Genomic DNA, 23,530 nt, shown 5'->3' on the forward strand with positions numbered 1-23,530 from the left:
TTAGCAGCAGAGCACTGAACCCTGACTGGCTTGGTAGCGTGCAGCCAATCAGGGCTCAGTGCTCTGCATCCCCACACGCTTCAGAGTGGGGGTCCCCTGAGGCTGCAGTAAATTATCAGGGGTCGTCGGGCTCAGTGCCGGTCACCAGTTACATGGGCCGGCACTGCACTACAGCAGGTGAATGCGGGGTCTGGGGTCAATCATCACTCCGCAGAACCCCCCCCCCCCCACCTTGTCAGCGATGCCGACCGAGTCCCGGGAGGGGATGTGGCGGGCGGCATTACTTCATTCATAGCTACCAGACACCCGGCTGCCTGCCGCATCCCTTCCCCCAGGGACTCAGGGTCGGCATCGGTGGGGAAGTAATGTTTATCGGCTGCTGATCCCCCCGGCCCCCCCTCCCTGTGTCCCTGTCAGAGATCACTCACCCCCACCCCCGGAGCGGAGCGTGCTGCTGGCCCCGATCTCTGCACTGGTCTGAAGCACCTGTACTCAGCTGACAGGCGCTGTGTACGGAGCAAGAAATCTCTCCTGCCTCACTCACACAGAGCCTGTCAGCTGAGTACAGGTGCCTGAGACCAGTGCAGAGATCGGGGCCAGCAGCACGCTTCGGGGGTGAGCGATCTCTGATAGGGACACAGGGAGGGGGGGCCGGGGGGGATCAGCAGCAAATACATATTACTTTGCAGGACTTCCCCCCCCCTCCCTGTGTCCCTGTCAGAGATCACTCACCCCCACCCCCGGAGCGTGCTGCTGGCCCCGATCTCTGCACTGGTCTGAAGCACCTGTACTCAGCTGACAGGCTCTGTGTGAGTGAGGCAGGAGAGATTTCTTGCTCCGTACACAGCGCCTGTCAGCTGAGTACAGGTGCTTCAGACCAGTGCAGAGATCGGGGCCAGCAGCACGCTCCGGGGGGTGGGGGTGAGTGATCGCTGACAGGGACACAGGGAGGGGGGCCGGGGGGATCAGCAGCCGATAAACATTACTTCCCCACCGATGCCGACCCTGAGTCCCTGGGGGGAAGGGATGCGGCGGGCGGCCGGGTGTCTGGTAGCTATGAATGAAGTAATGCCGCCCGCCGCATCCCCTCCCGGGACTCGGTCGGCATCGCTGACAAGGTGGGGGGGGGGTTCTGCGGAGTGATGATTGACGCCAGACCCCTGCTGTAGTGCAGTGCCGGCCCATGTAACTGGTGACCGGCACTGAGCCCGACGACCCCTGATAATTTACTGCAGCCTCAGGGGACCCCCACTCTGAAGCGTGTGGGGATGCAGAGCACTGAACCCTGATTGGCTGCACGCTACCAAGCCAGTCAGGGTTCAGTGCTCTGCTGCTAATGAGACAGAGAGCGACGCCGGCCGGGTGGTGACGTCACCGAACCGGAAGGAGAAGAGGATCCGAGCCACAAGCTGCAAGATCACGTGACCGGACCGGAGATCTCCTTGGGGGGCCAAAAAACAACAGGTAAGTATATTAGGAAAGTGTTAACCTTGGTTAACCCTTTCCTTTGCTAAATTTTCCCTGGAATACCCCTTTAACTTTGTAAATACACTTTATTATCTATACCACACCAATTATACCCTGTATTGTATTCTAGCTCTGTATTTATAATACTGCAGATTTACTTTTTACTCAGAGCATACATTGGAGTTTCTGTAAGTTAAAGGTGTTGTACAGCGGTCTTTTTTTAATATACTGCTGCTGGTGCATATAAAACAATAAACATCCTATACTTACCTCTCCTTGTTCCCTCGGTGTCCTTCTCTGGTGTTGCTGGTCTTCCCTGTTTACTGCAAAGCCTCCACTTCCGTGACAAACTCATCCTGGAAGTGACAGCCTGCTTAGCCAACCACTGACTGAGATGGGAGTGCTTTATTTGCACCTGTATACAGTCTATAATCGGTGGGCACCACTCAAACAAATGCTCAGGGGTGCAGCACAACACATAAAAAATACAATGTTCTATTATTTGCACCAGCAGCAATATATTAAAAAAGGCAGAAAGCCGGACAACCCCTTTAATTAAAAGGACTCGGGCAAGCATTGTGACTTGATTGTTTTTTGCCAGGCACACCATTGTACATTATGTATTGGCTGTGCCTAATACTATAACACCACTTAAGACGCACTATGCTGCAGTACTAGAAACAGACACTATAAAATGCATGGCGTTGTACTTGGTAAACAATAAAAGGGTTACAGCACATGCAAAAGAGCCATGGTCCCTTCAATCAGCTGATCAGCATTGTGAACTCCCACCATCTAATATTATTTGCCTGACGTAGAAATAATTACATTCTGGAATATTGACATATTTGTGAGGTTTCATGAAGAAGAAATAAAAAAATGGTATAATACATTACTAATATTTTATACGATTATATGTTCCCATCATAATGGATGTAAGTGACAACATTTGTGATAAAATACAGTTTTTATGGTAGTTTATACTGCAGCTTGCTAGGTGTCATATTGTTTCTAGAGATCAACACCTGCCAGGGTATTTTCCCCTATGACTATACTTCAGTTCTTCTGATCCCATGATCCACTTTTATCCTAAAATATCTGTAGAGAATACAGTGCAAAGACAATTTATTCTTTACAGTATATTATTTTTCATTCAAGTCGGTTTAAGATATAATTTGATAGACACTGGAGAATCTACTCAGCCCAAAGATAGATATGAAATTCTATATGCAGCAGGATTAAAGAAATTGTACTCATATCACTAAAGATTATTACTGGTCTATGTGGAATACTGTACTGCTTGTGTAGTAGCTGCTCCATTATACTACAACTGCTATCAATGAAGCCAGAACTTTGTTTCAAAAGTGGATGTACTATCATCAACCTTACATCCATGGAATATGTTATTTTATTGATTTGTTCTTGACTTGTTTAAAGTGACTCTGTACCCACAATCTGACCCCCCCCCCCTTCCCCAAACCACTTGTACCTTCGGATAGCTGCTTTTAATCCAAGATCTGTCCTGTGGTCTGTTCGGCAGGTGATGCAGTTATTGTCATAAAAAACAACTTTTAAATTTGAAGTCCGTGCCAAACAGGTGTATCTGTGCCATAACTTTGCACCACCCCTCCGTCCCTCCACCACACCCTCTTCATCATTAGGAATGCCACTGAAACATTTTCTCCATGCTGAACACTGCACAGGTCCTTAACGATCCAGCCCATGTGCCGGGCTGCTAGAGGTGGGGAATAATAGGCAATCTGCCTGGAGCATTCCTAATGATGAAGAGGGTGGGGAGGAGGGATGGAGGGGTGGTGCAAAGTTAGGTAACAGATACTTCCGTTTGGCACAGGGCCAAACAATAGGACAATAACTGCATCACCTGCTGAACGGACTGCAGGACAGATCTTGGATTAAAAGCAGCTATCCGAAGGTACAAGTGGTTTGGGGAGGTCAGATTGTAGGTACAGAGTCGCTTTAAGCTGAAGGTCTAGTTTCTCTCCAGGTTGTCAACTACTTGAGTATTATAGATATATTTGATGTTGAAAACTTTTTGACAGTATGTGTCTTGGCACTTAACGTAAACCAAGTAATTAGGCTGGGTTCACACTACGTTTTTGCAATTTGTTTTTGTTTTTGATAATCTGTTTTTCCATTGTATTTTCCATTCCATTATAAAAAAAAAGGATCAAAACGGATTTGTTTTTTTTTTAACAGAAACAAAAATGAGGTCGACTACGTTTTTTGTGTATGTTAAAAGAAAAACAGATCCGCTTTGATCCGTTTTTTTTTAATAATGGAATTTAATAGAAAATTGGATCAAAATGGATGCACACACATGCATCAAATTTTTTCATCCGTTTTTCATCAGTTTTTTGCAAAAAAAAAAAAAACAGATTAAAAAAAGGGATTGCAAAATCGTATTGTGAACCCAGCCTTATGCTTTCGGGAACAGTATGTGATAATCGAGAGAGTTGAGCTTTATGATATGTAAATTTACATGAGTTGGAGCATTGTTTCTGAGTAAGACCAGGTTCACATCATGTTTTGTGACTCCGAGGCATAAATACATCAGCAGAATCTGAAAAATCGTATGCCAACGGGTCTGTGCTTGGATCAGCAGGCGCCCCATTCATTTTAAATCAGCAGTGGGTTCTCAGATTCTGTCAACTTATCCACACATTGGAGGCACAAACTTTAATGTGAACCTAGTCTTAACCCCTAGACGACCCTGGACGTAGGGTTACGTCATGGAAGTCTGTCCCCAGACGACCCATGACGTAACTGTACGTCCTGGGTGTTTCTCCCGGAGCGGAGCGCACTTCATAGGAGGTGGGGGCCAGCTGCAGTGAGCAGCCGGGACCTCACCGGTAATGACACGCTGCAGCGATCGCGGTGCCGGCGTTTAAGTGTAAGTGACAGGGGGAGTCCCCTGTCACTTACCGATCGGTACCCCCGCAGTGTGACTGCGGGGGTCCCGATCGGTAAAACGGACCGCCGGAGTTCTCTCACCTGCCTCCGTGCGGTCCGATCGGCGATCTGCTACACTGAGCCTGCACAGGCAGGCTGAATGAGCAGATTGCCGATCACACTGATCAATGCTATGCCTATGGCATAGCAATCATCAGTGTAGAAATCAAACTAGTGTATGTAAAAGTCCCCCAAAGGGACTTAAAATGTGTAAAAAAAAAAAAAAGTTCGAAACACTATTACACTACCCCAAAACCCCTCCCCAATAAAAGTTGAAATAACCCCCCTATCCTATTATATAAATAAAACATATAAAAATAAATAAATAGATAAACATATAATATACCGTAGTGTGCGTAATTGTCCGATCTATTAAAATATAACAAGCGTCATTGTGATCGGTGAACGGCGTACACGAAAAGAGGGAAAAAAGTGCGCAGATCACCGATTTTCTTACATTATATATTAAAAAAAATCAATAAAAAGTGATCAAAACGTCCGATCTTCACAAATATGGTATTAATAAAAACTAGAGATCATGGCGGAAAAAATGACACCCCATACAGCCCCGTAGGTGAAAAAATAAACAATAGGCCCATTTTATTAATATTTAATTGCCAAAAAAAAAAGGATTTCATTAAAAAAATATATATATAACATTAGAGAATCTGTGTAACCTGCATATGGTTGTGTTCGGGGTGACCTATAGAATAATAATATCATGTCGCTGTTACCATATAGTGTATTACGTAGACACAGGAACCCCCCAAACGTTACCATATTGCATTCTTTTTTACGATTTCACCTATTTATATCTTCATAAATAATATATTTGGAATTCCATCATACATGTTATGGTAAAATGAATGACGCCATTACAAAGTACAACTATTCCTGTAAAAAACAAGCACTTTAATGGCTTGCAGATAGAAAACTGAAAGTGCTAGAGCTCTTAGAAGGGGGGGAGGGAAAAACGAAAACACTAAGATCAAAATTTGCGCGGTCCACTGGGTCATTTTGGGCCTGGTCCTCAAAGGGTTATAGGCAGAGTAAATTTTGACAGGATCCCTAGGAGAGACAGTGAGAGTCCTGCTTACCCTACCCACACCTAAGGGTCCTATTAGACGCAGCAATTTCCACCAACTAACGATAAACAATTGCAAACGAGTACTATTGGAAACGACCTGAAATCCTTCACCGAACAATTATTGTTAGTTATGAACATAATAATGATAGTTCATATACTCTAGTATACTAATTATACTAATTGCGAACGAACGATGTGTACATATACCGAAAGATTAGCGAATGATTAACAATGATTTTATGTTCAGCTTAAAAGACGCGATCAAGAACATATGAACAAATTTTCGATAGCCATTTAATCATTGCCTGCATACACACAGAAAGATTATTGCTTAAATTTGAAGGATATAACAAATCTTCCCTGCAATAGAGCGCTATTACAGGAGAAGCTGTTAATATCTGTGTGTGGGCGGGGTAAACAGGACTCTAACTGCTAGGAGTCCTGTAAGGATTTACTGTGTGTTTTACTCCTACTCCAGTTCACATAATGTTGTGTATTATAATGCTCAACATCTGTCCGTCTATCATATCCAGCTCCCAGATAGGGGAGCATAAATCCCCCAGAAGGTCCTCTTTAAGATGAATGTACAGTATATAGGTTATGACTGGCTGAGGCAAGGCTTACGAATATTGGATCAATTATACTTATTGCTTACTAGAGATGAGCTTGTAGTGAAATATTAGACTTTCGAGTATTCAAATCGAATAGGCACCGATATTCGACTATTCGAACAAGTATTCGATCCCATTATAGTCTATATCTATAAGAAAAATCTCGGCACTTGAAAATCCAAATTCGACCACTTGGAGGTCACCAAGTCCCCAACGAAACCTCCCTAAATGATGCCAACACCTCCAAATGACACTGGGACATTAGTGGAGCATGCCTGGGTGCACCCAACACCCTAAAATCGCAGTATAATGGCACTCTCTGCAGTTGCGAAGGAAAAATATTTGCGAATGCTTTACGAACATTTATGGCAATGTTCACACATTTTATTCGTATTTCTTGCGCAGTGTTACATATATGATTCCAATGTGCGTCCGCAGAGCGTCAAGTTATTTGCGCGTATCACGCATAATGCTGTACGAACGTTACTGGAACAGTATGTATGACGTGCCTTTTTCTGGGCTACTGGAATAATATGTATCACGTGCCTTTTACTGGGCTACTGAAACAGTATATATCAAGTGCCCTTAGTGGCCTACTGGAACAGTATGTATAACGTGCCCTTAGTGGTGTTAAACAGGGACACTATAAGTCACTTGTACACACAGGGTACTGGAATGAATACACCTGCTGATGCTGATGCTGCTGTTATATCATCTATGTCTTAGCACTGAGAAGTACTTTTGATTCAGAGATGACTTTTTCGCTTGATCTTAGCCCTGAAAAGGACTTTTGGGTTCAGTAGTAAGCCTGCCTAACCAAAACGCTACTAAAACCTATCTCTCCCTGCTCCAAGATCTTTCCCTGGCTAGGTTGAAAGCTCATCTGCCGTCGAGAGGCGGGAGCCAAGTATTTAAGGTCATGTGGTTCAGCCATCCAATGAGGGTATACGCCGTTTTCGAGATGCGTGCGTACTCCCAGGGTCCCTCACGGCCTCCCTGCATGGTGATTGGATAAAAAAAAGCGCCAACTGCGATGGGAGGGCTTTCAAATGTTTCCCGCATATTTGCCTCACTACTTGATTGAATTTGAATCTTTAGAATACCGCAATATTCGATCGAATACCTACTCAATCGAATCGTATTCGCTCATCTCTATTGCTTACCACTATACATACACAATGTTCACTATAGTTTAATATATGTTACCTGTAATTTAGAAGTCTTAGTCCCACATCTTGGACCCTCTGGCTGTCCACTTTCAACTGTAGTAATGTGTCTTTGTTAGAGTCTTTTACACTAAGCTAATATAACAATATTGTGGGCAGGTTGGTGACAACGCATCAAACAGTGCAGCTTTGTCATTACTCCAATATATTGTAGGAAGAAAAGATGTCCAGTAAGGAAGGCTGCAGGCTTAGGAGAGGGCTGAGTAGATATTGAATGTCTTGTTAGAACACGGCAGGTGATAATTTCTGCTGGACTGGTTGCTATTATCTTCTCAGCACATTTTTGTCTTCTACACTGGATGTGCTTTGAATTACTAAGACATTTTGTGCTTTACGTGTTCTACATTTATTGCTTTTTACTGGCCATACTCTTAAGCATTGTATACAACCACATGCATCCAAAAGATGCTTATGGCCTTATCATAAAGCAAAAAGTAACAACACACCACCATAAGCTCTCACAAATTGTGTTAGTTATATGTTCATTTGCAGCAGCAGGAGCATTGACATATATTAGAGAACAGGGTAGGACATTGCCAATTACCACAACGTGTGCCAGTACTGGCACTTGCTTTTAGTTGCCGTATTGCGCCTTAAGGCAATAAGACTAAACGCACTTCATTAGCATATTCAGAAGCCATATGTGAACTGAAATGACTTCACTGGAAGGCTTATTAAATGGTGTGAAGAGTGAGACATATGGTGGGGACTTGTTGAGGTTAAGGCGAATTTTGCAGCTGCATTAAGAGTGGTGATCTGTAAATTGTATTAATTGTCTGACAAGTTGTCCTCAAAGGGCTTGTCCCACAATTATATATTAAATTTCTCTATTTGAAACCATAAAATAGAAAATAGTTTTCATTTGAAATAATTGAACAAAATGCTCTTGTATCTAGATATTGCTATTACATACTTGTTGTGATGTCCTCTGCTCTTGCTTTTAATTCCTGCTCAGAACATCCATTTATTGTAATACCGGTTGGGATTTACTATTGTAAACTCTCTATATTTTTGTCCTTCTTGAGTGCCACAGCTTGTACACAGAATTTATCATTACTGTACACTGTTGGGGATATGGATTTTCATTCAGAAGAATGTGAAATTTGCATATCAGCCCAAAAAAAATCCCAAATCAAATAGGCCCTTGTCTGGTGTCATTTATGGCATGTTACACATGAGAAACCAGGCTGAAATCAGTCAGACTATTGCAAACGCACAAGGATTTATCAAGAACCATGCATCAAATTAGTAAATCCCATGGAAAAACACTGACATAATACAGTCATCCAGGCAATAGTAAATCTTGATCAATGTGTTTACCATTCTGGGTTACACATACTCAGTAGCTCGATACACAGATGAAGGCATGATTCCTGCTATTGTACAGGCCAGCCATTAAAGGGGTTATTCAGCGCTACAAAAAACATGGCCACTTTTTCCCCACTCTTGTCTCCAGTTTTGGTGGGGTTTTAAAACTTAGTTCCATTGAAGTAAATGGAGCTTTATTGCAAACCACACCTGAACTGGAGACAAGAGTAGGGGAAAAGTGTCCATTTTTTTGTAGCGCTGGATAACCCCTTTAAGAATCTATATACTAGAAACAGTTTATTCTTACTAGCGTTGAACATACTTGGTGGACATTCTGCAGGGGGAATCAAAGCAACAACAAAAGGGACTATATATAAAATAGCAATATCTAGACACATGGTCATTTCCTAAAATACATGCAGACTGAAGAATAGTTCTGTTCTGCACTGTCTGACAGAGAAATGTAATATTGAATCATAAGACAACTCCATTCATTCATTCAAGCAAATCCAAGATATCATATTACTATGTGTTCAGCACCTCTGGAGGATACGCCAAGTGGGTGTAATACTGTATTATGCTGAGATGTCAAGAGTCCCTATGAGCAGTGCTACTAATCTATGACAAAGCACACACACAAAGAATTATTCCCAGCCTCTGATTGCTGGACAATCCACCGTTGTAAATGAACCTGATGGATATGCAAAGTAACAAGTATTAGTTGGGTTGGGGTTCTGTGTGGAGCTTCATCTTATAGAATAGACTGGGGACTTTACACAAAACTGATAGCAAAGAAAGGGAACCTGTTGAGTCTTATACTACGCTTCACCCCCCTGCCTCCTGCTTGTGATGGGTTTCTCCATCAGTCTTAGCTCTTACACCAGGAGGCAGGAGAGAGCAGTGTGCAGCTGCATCTCATAGGAATACACAGTGTGCGTTAACAGACAGTTGTTTGTCACTGATAAGTCACATGCTCATAGCAAGTGCAGTGTCAAAAAAACTGTAATCATATCAGATGGGAAGAACGATGACACATGAACTAAAAAGATGTACATAAGGCATACATAACTCTGTTATTTATTAATATTAGCATTTCTGTGGATCTTTTTAACACAGATCCAAAAACAGTTCTATGCATGAGACCTAAGGCTAGTTTTACATTTGAAGATGTTTTCCCTAAAAAAAGGTAGACTCTTTAACTTTGCTAAAACCCCACGTGATCAGCAGTTATTGCTAGGAAAAGATGCCAGCAGATATTTCACTGCAGGGGAAATATAGTACTAAATGGTGCCCATTATCTATATCATGGCAACATAAATATCTTTGGTTCTCCATAATAGGGTTTCCCATGTGATCACGGTTTACACGCCACCACTTTACTATAGCTTGGCTTAAGACAGCATTACTTAAAGGTGAACTCTGGCGAAAAATGATTTTCTTCAAATTAACTGATACAAGAAAGTTATATAAATTAGTAAATTACTTCTATTTAGGAATCTAAAGTCTTCTATTACTTTTCAGCTGCTGTATGTCCTGCAGGAAGTGGTGTCTTCTTTCCACAGTGCTCTCTGCTGCCACTTCTATCCGTGACAGGAACTGTCCTGAGCAGTTGCAAATCCACATAGCAAACCTCTACTGCTTTGGACAGTTCCTGTCAGAGGTGGCAGCAGAGAGCACTGTCAGAATGGAAAGAATACATCACTTCCTGCAGGACATACAGCAGCTCTTTTCATGAGCCAGTTGCCATTTCTGGGTCTTCCTAGAACTTGAAAGTGAAGAAAGTTCAGACCATCAATGAGATTTAGAAGAATGATGAGGCAACTGATGGAGATTCCAACAAAGGATTTTGTAGAGTGCATTTAACATTGGGATATACACTGAGAGAACCGAGGTCGTAGGAAAATGTTTGGTAGATGTCCGTGTCATTTTATCCTTGTTTTTTTACTAACATGTGCAGTATGAATATTGCTGGATCTCATGTTGACTTTTACCATTTTTGTGTAAACCCTTTAATTGCTGGATGTTTTTGTCCGCCTGTCAGAATACTTTTCCCATTGTCAGTACTCCAAGGCAAAGAATTTTTTAATACATTAAAAGCTGCATTGTACATTGTACACAGGGGAAATATGGCTGGTATTGTGGTACAACAGGTTGGATTAGTTCATCTTGCATTGTACTGTGGAAAGATTTCAGTCTGCCAATAAAAAGATCATCCAGATAGAGTCCATCTGACAGGAGGCAGAGTGTGATCGGAGACATGGATTCCCAGATGGATTATTCACAGTCAGTATCTAACGATCTGGTAGCCCTCCTAAGCAAATTGGTAATTTGGTGTATTTTTATCCTTGTGGGTGATTTCTCAGTACTGGTTTGCCGATAAATAATGTTCTTTTGTTTGTTGTTCTCTTTCTTACCAGACTGTTGACAGACCAAAAGACTGGTACAAGACAATGTTCAAGCAGATTCATATGGTGCACAAGCCAGGTATGTAAACGCTCATTGTGTTGTTCAGTCAAGAGCAGTGTACCTCAACTCCAGTCCTCAAGTACCCCTAATAGCTCATGATCTGAGGACGTTCTATACAAAGAACACCTGTGAGGAGCCCTGATGCACTGACTATAATTGTTTCACCTGTGAAATACTACGGAAATGCTCAAAACATGACTATTGGGGGTACTTAAGGAATGGAGTTGAGAAACACTGGTGTAGAGAATATGGGCTGTATAACTTTGTAGATTAAGGGTCCCATTATATGAATATGCAGTGCATTTGTGTGTAGAATATCTACAGAATTTTCAAAGGTAAATCTATCAAATCAAATATGCACCAAATGATCAAAGGTTGTGGTTTTGTCACTGTAGATTTGATTGTCTACATTATTTCCACAGCGTATAAGCAACATAAATTGATATGCTATAGATTTGTCAGTTTCTGTACAGATTCCTTTTGTTTCTTTTCTATAGCCTGTCGTTGCGATTTCTTGAAATCTTTGCTATTACTGTAATATTCTGCAGATTTTTTGCACACAAATTTGCTCCTGTGTAAAAATTTCACCTAAAACCTGGTATCAGATTCTTTATAGACTCCACACAAACACATTTTTCTAATGTAACACTACTTATTTTAGGCTATGTTCACACTACGTAAAAGTACGTCCAGCTGTACTTTTGGAACAATGCCTTACGTTCAATGGGATCCCGGCCGGAGCGTATACACATCGTATGCGCTCCGGCCGGGATCCCGTATGGGGCCGCAAATAACTGACATGTCAGTTTTCTGCGGCCGCAATTCAATGAATTGCGGCCGTAGGAAACCCTGTCAGTGCACACTTTGAAGCGAGTGGCCGCTCGCTCCATAGTGTGCAGGGGAAAGCTCTGATGCAGGCGCATCAGCCCGCGCCCGCATCAGAGCTCTGAGGCCGGTACTTAAGTGATGATCCGGGCAGAGACCTGCCGTTCCGTGACCAGGCCGGGGTCACGGAACGGCCGGTTGTTCACAGTGTGTGAACATAGCCTTAAAATGGTATTTTGTCTACATACATTTACCTTCTTACAGCCCTCCTTAAATTTTCAATCATTCGACAGTTCATTTTTCAGATTTTCTCATAAACATGTAAGCTCGTCTCGTCTGAGCATGCATGCGTTTTTAATGAACAGAGGGAGATAAGCTGCTTTAAACTGCAACTTATCTCCTAAAGAACAAAAGGAACAGGCTTTGGACTTCCCGATCCTTATTTCCTCTGTCACCTGGGAGAAAACTGTGGCCCTCACTAGCTACTAACATATTTCTATCATCAGTTTTTACTTTCCTTGTCGGTTTATTGTTTTCTCACATTTACTTACATTGTGCGTCAAAAAAAATCTATGAAAACCAGTCAGTCATTTGTGCTTTAAAACCGAAAAGTGGGTGTGTGTCTTTGAAAACTGCTAAAACTGACAATGAGAGGCAACATTTCAAATGTTATAAATGTATTGCTATGTGATTCTTTCTGAGTATGCCATTTATCACTTTCTATCCTTATTCGTCAGGCTGGTTGTGGGATGAACATAATTTTTGTGTCTGTTTTATGGCCACAATCACGGCCCAATCATGGGTTTAATTACCCAAAATGAAAGCATCATAGATTGCTGTGATGTCTTCACTTCAGGTCATTACACCTATTGTTGGATGAGGAATTGAAGACATACTACACAAAAGTATAATAATAATCAAAGAACAAAGGTGTCAGTGGCAAAAATCCAGCAACATCATCTGTCCTTAAAGTCACGCCATATGCCATATAGACATGGCTGAACCTGATGGGTTTAGCCAAATTAAGTAGAAGGCATATGGGCACCTTAAAGCGACTTTGTACCCACAATCTGCCCCCACAAACCACTTGTACCGTCAGATAGCTGCTTTTAATCCAAGATCTGTCCTGGGATCCGTTCAGCAGGTGAGGCTGTTGTGGTCCTAAAAAAAAACAACTTTTAGAGGGAGATTTATCAAAGGGTGTAAAATTTTGACTGGTGCAAACTGCCCACAGCAACCAATCACAGCTCAGCTTTCCTTTCAGCACTGCCTAAAGCTGAGCTGTGATTGGTTGCTGTGGGTAGTTTGCACCAGTCTAAATTTTACACCCTTTGATAAATCTCCCCCTTAAACTTGCAGCCCTGTGTCAAATTGGTGTAGCCTAAAGTATCCGTGCCCTGGGCCTGCAACGCCTCTCTGTCCCTCCTCCCCGTCTTCACGATTAGGAATGCCTCATCATTTATCTGAACAATGAACATGTGCTGGATAGTAAAGGCACATGTGCAGTGTTCAGACAAGTGATGAATAGGAGAAATCCAGCCATGGGCATTCCTAATGGTGAAGAGGGTGGGGAGGAGGGACAGAGAGGCGGTGCAGGCCTAGGGCAAAGGCACTCTAGGCCACGCTAATTTGACAGAGGGAAGTTTAAAAGTAGTTTTTTAGCATAATAACTACATCACCTGCCTAAGGGACCCCAGGACAGATCTTGGATTAAAAGCAGCTATCTGACGGTACAAACAGTTTGGGGGGGGGGATTTTGGGTTCAGAGTCACATTGTTCACCAAGCATCAGAATACATTTTGTTGAATCAAAGTTATTTATCTGCTAACCATGTTACGTATTGTATTCCATTGCCTGGCAAATCACTGCACCAGTGAAGGTAGTTCAGGGCCAAACATCACAGAAGGAAGCCAGAAAGATTACTTAGTATTACTTCCTAAATGGACCTGACAACTGCTTAGTTATTAACAATAGTAACATTTCCATGTGTGTTCTGATTAGTGGTGAATGTAAAGAAGACAGACCCAAGCAGTCCATTAAAAAATTGGTCTCTGGTTGTTGTGAACAAGACCTCTTTTTAGTTTTAGTGCTACATATCTTTAATGGTGCAGTGGGTAGCACAGCTGATCCCACTATATACAGATAGGCTCCTGAAGATGTTACCTGAGGCTGCAGGGTATAAACAGAGGCCTATGCCATCAATGGTTTCCATTCTCAGACAGCCAGTAAGTAAACGTATTGTCTGCCCAATGGCCTGCAAATTCTTACCTGTGCTCTCAGAACTTGAATATAAATTCGCCCAACCTCATTGAAATTTTCATCTGGGCTCAAGGCTGTTAAATGTGAAGTCACAAATCACCAATATATTTGTGAAATATTAAACAAGCTCTTATGGGCATTTATTCTTTGAGAACTCCTCAGATATTTATGTGCACAGATTATCATTGGGACTTGCGTTTAAAGTATTACCCCTGCCAATTTCATTGTTCAGAGCCTTGAAATGCAGTAATATGACAAGGACAAAGCTCAAACAAGGAGAATCTATGGGAATGCAATCACTTTAAGGTGAGATGAGCTGTGAAATGAGCTGAACCATGAAACATAAAGGAGAAGGTGGAAGTAATTCTTAGTTTGTTCCCAGCCTGTAGTAAATGTGACTTTGCCATAAGGCTCAGAGATTCTGTTTGTTTTACAGACAATGACAGTGATTATTCCAGCTCAGCCTATGCATATAATACAGGTGAGTTACCCAATCCTGATGCACAAATATAAATAGGTATTCAGGAAGAATGGCTTGTTGTGTAAGAAGTCTGGAAATATTGTTCTTCTGTTTCGACTTTACTATGCTACAGTGTTCTGCAAATATTGCAAAGATCTCTCTTTTAAGTGATTAGCTCCCATCTTAAAGGGAACCTGTCAAGCAGGAGACCTGGCAGATCATACCCTACCCTATAATAAAGCTTTTCATACTTACCCTCTCCTCCTGGTGATGCTTTGGATGCTGGTTGTGTTGCAGAGAAATCCTCACTGCTCTTCTAGATGCTCATTATGCTCATTATCCATAGGAAATCAATGCGCCGTCTCCCTGGTCTCCTATGTGACAGGTTCCCTTTAAAGGGGTTGTCTGGGCAAAATTAAGAATTAAGAGAAGGCAGGGGATGGTGTAACCATAAGAAAAATCATATAGACACATCCCAGTTCCTCACTGATCTCCTCTGTCTCCCAGCTCCTGTGACATCATGTGACCACAGAGACTGCCTGCTCAGCCAATCAGTGACTAAGGCAAAACACTGCTGCAGTCACTAATTGGCTGAACGGGCACCTCTGTGGTGAAGGGATGTCACAGGAACTGGAAGATCACTGCCTCCTGTACTTCAATTTTTCATTCTGGCCGCACATGAACATATTCAGCCAAAAATAATATCTTAGACTTTCAGTTTATGTTCTGCAATTCTTTGTTTGTCAATTTTAAGGAGACTGTCAGCTCGGTATAATGCTTTAGGGTATTTTGCCACTAAGAAATATATGCAGCAGCAGAATTTCAAGCGGAGACTGTGCACCTCAATGATATTCTCAAACAAAATCCGCCTTCCGCCCAAAGAATTGACATGGACCATGACATTGAGTTTATGGGACAGGTACGGCCTCCGCTTCAAATTTCACTGTATATTCCATAGTGGGAACATACCCTTAAGCTACAGACATAGACAGATAGTTGGGGGAATAAAAGAAATGACACTTGACTGATTGTTGGTGGCTGTTTGCAAAGTTATAAAGTCATGTTTTCTTTCTAAGCTCAAGGGTTGTGAGATTAAGGCTCTGTAGAGGAAGAAGGTGTGCATGCTGCAGCTCAGCCAGCTTCTACAACACAAGCTCAAAACAAAATCATAATGATATAACTTTGCAAGCAGCCATCAGCAGATATATATATATATATATATATATATATATATATATATATATATATATATATATACTATGTGTTTTATATAAGCAATCTTGTCCATGTCTGCAGCTCTGAGCACACTATAGAGATGACAAATTCCCTTTTAGTAAGCTGCATTGAAAATAACATATACATTTTGGGTGCCATATACATATAGGTGCAATTACCATTGTAGCTAATAATGTCATTAAAATAACAATTGTAATGATAGCAATGACAGTTCACAGGGTCTGATCACTAAGCGGTAGACTTACAAATATTAGAAGCCACAATTAGCTTTAGCTGTCTCCTTGTTTACGCGTATGTAATGTGGTGTGGAGGAAGATGTCTCTTGTTATGTTAAAGTAGTCTGCATTGGATGAAGTGTTGACTTTTCAAATTGTCAAAATATTATAAATGCTAAGGCTTGGTTCACACTACGTTTTTGCAGTCCGTTTAAGATATATGTTGTATGGGGGGGGGACGGATGCAACTGTGTGCAATCCGTTTAGATCCATTTTTCCATTAACTTTCATTATTAAAAAAAAGGATCAAAATGGATGTTTTTTTTTTTTCTTTTTTTAGTTTTGAGGACTGCAAAAACACAGTGTGAACCCAGCCTTAGGTTTAATTGATGACTATTTGTGTACACTAAGAAACTCGGATGCACTTTGATACGTTTTTTTTTTTTTTTTTTTAAATAATGGAAGTCAATGGAAAAACAGATCAAAACGGATGCACACAAGTGCATCCATTTTTTCAATAGATTTTTTTGCATAAAACGGAAGAAGAAGCAGACTGCAAAAACGCAGTGTGAACCCAGCCTAACAAGGATTGATAGGCAGATAGGCCGATAGATAATAACTAAATAGATCTGAGATAGTAGAACATTAATAAATAACTATTACTTTTAGTTACAAGCGAAATAGTCATGTTTGCAGTATAGTTTGTGTGTGCATATATTTTTTCTATATGTTGCATGCAAGCATGTGTTCTTTTCTTTATGATAACAGATAACTACAGCTCGGCTGCACCTGCCTATTCACACCCTGCTGCAAAGACACAAACATACCGGCCTCTATCTAAAAGTATCTCTGATAATGGCACAGATGTATTTAGAGCTTCATCCCCTTTGCCGCCACCTCCTGTACCTGTGCTTCCTCCGTCCGTGCCTCATCGCATGCGGGACCTGAGCTCTCCTGAGAAGTGAGTCGCCAAATATTATAGCTTCTTTCCTTATACTCTGTTGTTGTTACCTACTTTTATCAGCATATATATCTGAATGAACAATGTCCTATATAGGTTATTCAGGAAATTGCACTTGAATGTACATGTACTATATGTGCCCAGTGGATTTTCTAGTGGTTCTGTTTAATACAGGCATAAGGACATGCTACTTGATATGGAATTATTCTCTCTGTTTTGGACAGTTTCAATTGCTACTAGATCTTTTTAAAGAGGAAACATCACAATGAAAATGCATGAGTGACTGTCCCCTAGACTCCATAGAACAGAAAGAGAAAGGATAAGATCTCCTTTTTAAATTGAATCTTTTTTCACAAGGCTATATTCACACACTGTACAAACAATGTCCGTTCCTCCATTAACGGTTGTTGTTTAACGCTACCTACGGCCAGAATTATTGATCCCTCATTCCAGCCATAGGTAGCCGACGGAATACATAGCCTTTCCATGGCGACAGGTTCCCTTTAACATCCACATGCTGCTGGCTGGCTGTGAGATTGTCACACTCTTAGGCTGGGCTCACACTACGTATATTTCAGTCAGTATTGTGGTCCTCATATTGCAACCAAAACCAGGAGTGGATTAAAAACACAGAAAGGATCTGTTCACACAATGTTGAAATTAAGTGGATGGACGCCATTTAATGGCAAATATTTGCTGTTTAAAACAACGGCTGTTGTATTGAAATAATGGCAGTTATTTACTGTTATATGGCGGCCATCCACTTAATTTCAACATTGTGTGAACAGATCCTTTCTGTGTTTTTAATCCACTCCTGGTTTTGGTTGCAATATAAGGACCACAATACTGACTGAAATTTACGTAGTGTGAACCCAGCCTTATACACAAAAGTGCAAAGGTTTATGCTTTTTCATTTTTTATCTTTTATTGCTGACTATTTGGCCATAGCTTTAAGCTAAAGCTACATCACATAGGTTGCGGCTGAAGCTGTCCATGCACACTGCAGGAATCATACTGCAGCTCAGCTAATGTAAGCACAAGGGGTCAATCCAGGATGGATTTCTTAAGACTGTGGAGTCGCAGATGCATCACATTAGCTATGATAAAGAACAATATCACAGCCAGAATGCAACCATTGCATTCAGGTGACTATAGATATAGAATAATCTTCTAACTAAGTTTACTATCTATTAAGGGGTTATTCCAAGAAAAACTAACTCGTCCCCTATCTACAAGGTAGGGGATAAGTTAGAGATTGCGTGGGTCTGACTTTCATACCCCCGACAATCTCCATATTGGCCCCCTGCTCCTTTGTTTCGAATAGAGCCGTGGGTACGGCATGTGACACTCGACTCTATTCCTCCTTGGTCTCTAAGATCTTAGACTGAAGCACTTTGATGAAAGTCATGGGGGGACATGTATTATGTGGCGTATCTTTTTTTTCCGGCGGAAAGAGCCGATTTGCAAATATTTTATCCGCAAATCGGCTGTTTTGTGAATAAAATATTCACAAATCGGCTCTTTCTGGCGGGTACGCCAGGGGGGCGGAACGGCGATTCAGCATTTTTTTCACTTAAAGATACGCCGAAAACCTTCTCCAGCCCTCAGCTGGCGTAGGTTTTCGGCTGTGTGTACCAGAGCACACAGGATTTATGTAGAGGCGGTCCGCCTCTACATAAATCTCCGTAGCGCCGGAGATGCGGGGACATTTTTAAGTCCGGCGTAAAAAACGTCGGACTTAATAAATGTCCCCCATAGTCTTTCATGTCACGTATTATTCTAAAATGCTGGTATTTTATAATTACCTGATTTTTGCTACTGCGCTGTACAGGTCTTCTAGACACTGATAGAGGTTACCTCTTTTAGAGCCCTATTATACAGAAAGGTTATTGTGCGGAAAAATATTATATTGTTTGAATTTAAGTGACAATCCTTCCATGTGTATGCAGGCAACAATCAAACTACTAACGAAAATTAATTTGTTTCAGCTCAGCATAAAATCATTGTTAATTGTGCGTCATTTTTACGATTATTCGTATAATAGAGTATACAAATGATCGGAGTTACAATCGTAACTTCCGTGTATTATGGTGAACAAGTTCAGGTCATTTGCAGAAGCACTTGTTTGTGATCGTTTATCATTAATCAGAGAAAATAAACTGCATTGTCTAATAGGACCCTCATAAATTGCTGTATAGAAGAAATGTGATCCTCAAAACTTTCCCAGTATATTAGACACTTATTTTAAAATGAAAAAAAAAGAGTGTTTTTGTGTCTATTTTTAAGCATATGCCATTTTTACTAATATGTCTATTTCCTTCTACAAGGAATGAGTGGGAACCACCTGACAGAAAGGTTGATACTCGCAAGTTCCGCTCTGAACCCCGAAGTATCTTTGAATACGAGCCAGGAAAGTCCTCCATCCTCGAGCATGAGAGGCCGGTAAGTGCAGTGTGTGACCTGTCACTCTATGGTAAAAGACAGCCTTACATTTTACATCATTGCAAGCACTAGACATAAAATATAAAGCTAAAAAAATAAAAGCTAAGAGGGTAAATGGTTACATCATGTAGCACCTGAACCTGAACTCTGTAGTGATCTCCAATCTGTAGTGATCTCCAATCTGTGGATTTCCAGCTGTTGACAAACCTTTCAGCATGTTCCGGTGGGCACAGTTTGGACACCAATGCTGTATGTTCTTTTTTGTTTTGAATGGCATTTCCGTAACTATAAAAAACTTTGACATGTTGTAGAGATGTGTCAAAAGTTTTGGTTGGTGGGAACATGGGTGTTCAGACCCTAGCAGATTGCTAGAAGATGCCAGGAGAAGCTGCCTGCTAACTGCACACTCTCCTAGCTCTAAGCATGTGAAGAGGTGGACTTTTATAGTAAGTCTTTGGGACCATCTCTTGACATGTGTAAATAAGCAGCGCTAAGCTACAGATGTCACCCTGCTTGTTCTAGCGATCAGTGAGCACCTGAACATCTAGACCCCTTTAATCAAAGCTTTTTTTTAAAGTGACAGGTACACTTTAGGCATTTTTACATGACATTGATTATGTATTTCTGATAGGAAATACATATACTACATATATACACTGAAAATCTAGTCCTTTAAGCACAGCAATAACAATTTGTGTTGCCATGTCTTATAATAAATTGTGATGGTGTAAGGAATAATAATAGCAGTCTTATAAGGTGTGGATGATAGTATCTGCTTTTTGGCATCCTGACAGACTAACTTACTGGTTTCTTAGATGACTCCTTTACTCCTGACCCTATAGCTTACATGGTGTTACTTATCATGCACTGATCCTAAGATACAACGTAGCTGCATTCACATGCTTCAGAGCCCAAATGTGAAATCGCAGAGCATTCCTTGGTGACTCCGCACAGAGCTTGCTGTAGTGATGTGCATTTGGAGAAGTGAATTGTTTATTACATGCTATGAAGGAAAGGCTCTCTCTCTTATTGCATTATAGAAACTAATCTAATATGTTAGGATGTATTCACTGACAAGTAGTTACCAGCAAAACTATAAATGCAGCTTTATAACAGAGGTTATCTAAACTGGACAACCCCTTTAAAGCAAATGTACCACTAGGTAAATTGCTTTGTGTTTTTTACATGAACAGAAATGAACCGCCGCCTGATTCCTGCGCACAGTGCCGGTCTATTTCTGCGCATCGGTCAGCCATGAAGCATCGGCCCCCAGTGTGAAGATCTCCCCTCCCCTCTGGGACACGGCTCCACTGATTCCAAGCTGCCGCGTCTCAGAGGGGAGTGGGTTTTGACACACTGGGGGACAGCGGGCCCACTTCCCGTGCTTCATGCCCAGCTGGTGCTCAGGAGTAGACCAACACTAGGCGGTGGTTCAAAACAATGACCGGCATCCCCGCGCTAGCACCGGTCTGTTCATGTAAAAAAACACAAAGCGGTGTTCTTAGTGTACATTCACTTTAAGTCTTCTGTGTATATGGGCACACTACATAAACTAATGCCATCCTTGTCTGTCACATAATGTTATTGGAAATGTGTGATGGTGACTCCGGGGCTGGTTAATAAGTGATGCAGTGCCAGTGGTAAAGAGTCCAGTGCAGAATGAATGCTCAACATAGTACAGATCATATAAATGCTGTGAATGGTAGGCAGTACATAGTGTTAACATAATTGGCTGTACAGAAGATAACAAAAACAAGCTTGTTGTACCATTGTGTCTGTTGCTGATGTTCATTCATGTCACTCTGCAAAAATCTGCTGCTACATTTATCACAGTAAAAAAAATTCAGGCATTCAGCAATTATTACAGGGCAGTGAGTGTTTAATCTATAGGCATAATGGACACATGTAGTTCTGAACTATTGTATTTCAGTAAAAACTGATAATAATAGTATTAATTTGAAGCAGTGTCTAGTCACCAATGTAAATGCTTCCTATAAACTACTCTTCTGGGCTCATTCTATTTGATGTGGGAAAATCCATAATTAAAGGTACAGTACAGTCACGGGCTAGCCGGCGGGTGTGTCTTGTTTTCATAAGGCAAGAATAACCCGGGCATATTGCCAGGCAATGTTTGCTGCAACCATTACATAAACACTACATCTCTGATGAATCTGACTGTGTATAAAACCTAAATGTGAAACCACTGACAGGATATAAATCGTGTGACACATGCCAGAAATTTCCCATGCCAGAGTTTCAGTCTATCTTATGTGGGAGCTGAGACTTCTATCAAAGTGACATGTATACATGAGCTCATCATGTTGCAAGCTTACTTGTCACCAGGACACATACAGTACAGGATCCCTCTGCAATAAAGTGGACGTCATTAGACATTAGAGATTGTTAGGTGGAAGTTAGAGAAGTCAGGTGCAGGGCCCAGGTACAGCTTATGCATTTGGGTCCAGAATAACCGAGTGTGACCTCTCCTTTTTTGCATACATGCATCTAGTGTCATGGCTTTTCTAGGGTCAGATGCACATGTTCACATAAATTATAAATATATTTTGCTATATTTTACACCATGTTGAATTCTCCATTCCTTAACTACTGCACATTGACAGTTCTGGCTACCAAGTCCTGTCCTGCAGACTCCTGCTAGTTCTGCCTGAGCTCATAACTTGCACTTCAGGATGTGTAAATTTTACACAAGAAACACACACGTACAGTAATCTGTGTAGTGCAGTGAAATAGATTACACTATAGGAGCCCATGTAGATTGTAAGAGATCTATTGACACTGTGTTGACTGATTCTAGTAGCAACCAGCAGAATTGTGATTGTGCCTGTGATATAGCTCTTGTTACTCAAGATCAAGAGAAAAAAGTGTAATATTAAGTATGAAAGTAAACCTACACTTTAGGTATACGTATGACTTATTGTCAACCCAAGCCAAATCAGTAGTGAGTCTGCTTAAAGCATTGCTGACGCTAATAAACACCTTTTACTGTACATGCCCTGCTCTAGTGTTACATGCTTATTTGCTGCTATCATTCTAGAATTATTTGCACCCATTTTGAGTACCTTTTCCCTCCCCCTCCTTGCTTCCTACTCCAGAATGGTCGTATAAATCCAGATGAGATAGATTTAGAAAATGAACCATGGTATAAATTCTTTTCAGAGCTGGAGTTTGGACGGCCGGTAAGTGAGGTTAGATACTAATGCTTACAATAGGTGTTAGGATAATCTAATCCCGTGAAGTGTATGGTTTATTAACTCCCACTTATGCACCATGAAGGATTAACGTATGCTGTGCACCTATACGTAGACAGGACTAACAATGCATGGAATTAGGGTAACACATACTTTAGTGATATAAGGATATTCTAGGATAGGACTGTAGGCCACAAACTGATGTCACATCTGCATACTGTCCACCCATAACCCTTGCTGGACAGATGAAAAATGTTTATTGCAGTACACATTGCAGAAACCATTACACGCAGTAGGGACCACTTTATATGTATCTTGTGTGGGCTGCTTTATGAAATAAGTACAGTGTCCAACTGTGATTAAAGCTGCCAAGAAAGCTTACAGGTACAATTCTGAATAAAGTATAGTATAAAGCAAATCCTTTTATATGATTGCCTTCCAAGTTATTGGCAAAAATAGATTTTTTTGGAGTGACTGTAATACAAATGTAGCCTTTCAGTTAGGTGGGAATTAGATAAATGGGTATTTTGCAGCACTATCCAGTTGGATGCAGCCCTAGGGAGTCCTGGAAAACATGAATACAGCCTATGGCTATACTCATGTTTTCCAGGCTGTATTAGGGCCGCATTTAACTTCTTCAGCCATCGGTATTTAAATGCTGTACACTCGGGTTCGGACAAACCCTGGCATGTTCGAGGTTTGCTCATCTCTATTCATTTAGCATCAGAGAAGGGAAATGGTGGTAGGAAATCGGCAGCACATTCAGATGGGTAATTGTTACATACAGA

The 23,530-nt window shown here is 41.3% G+C and overlaps 1 protein-coding gene across 6 annotated transcripts in view; it reads left to right on the top strand.

The window, feature by feature from the left end:
• SORBS2 (sorbin and SH3 domain containing 2) overlaps positions 1-23,530 on the top strand; it is a 215,782-nt gene that overhangs the window by 139,496 nt on the left and 52,756 nt on the right. For 5 of the 6 annotated variants that reach the window (XM_069977711.1, XM_069977715.1, XM_069977713.1 and 2 more), the window contains 5 exons: positions 11,087-11,153; positions 14,656-14,700; positions 16,899-17,091; positions 19,419-19,533; positions 22,647-22,730. In XM_069977711.1, the coding sequence (XP_069833812.1) occupies positions 11,087-11,153; positions 14,656-14,700; positions 16,899-17,091; positions 19,419-19,533; positions 22,647-22,730 (504 nt within the window). The remainder of the gene's footprint in view (positions 1-11,086; positions 11,154-14,655; positions 14,701-16,898; positions 17,092-19,418; positions 19,534-22,646; positions 22,731-23,530) is intronic. The other variant, XM_069977716.1, reaches the window with a different exon arrangement.

The sequence above is a fragment of the Dendropsophus ebraccatus genome, chromosome 7, assembly GCF_027789765.1.
Source record: "Dendropsophus ebraccatus isolate aDenEbr1 chromosome 7, aDenEbr1.pat, whole genome shotgun sequence".
NCBI classification, from domain to species: Eukaryota; Metazoa; Chordata; class Amphibia; order Anura; family Hylidae; genus Dendropsophus; species Dendropsophus ebraccatus.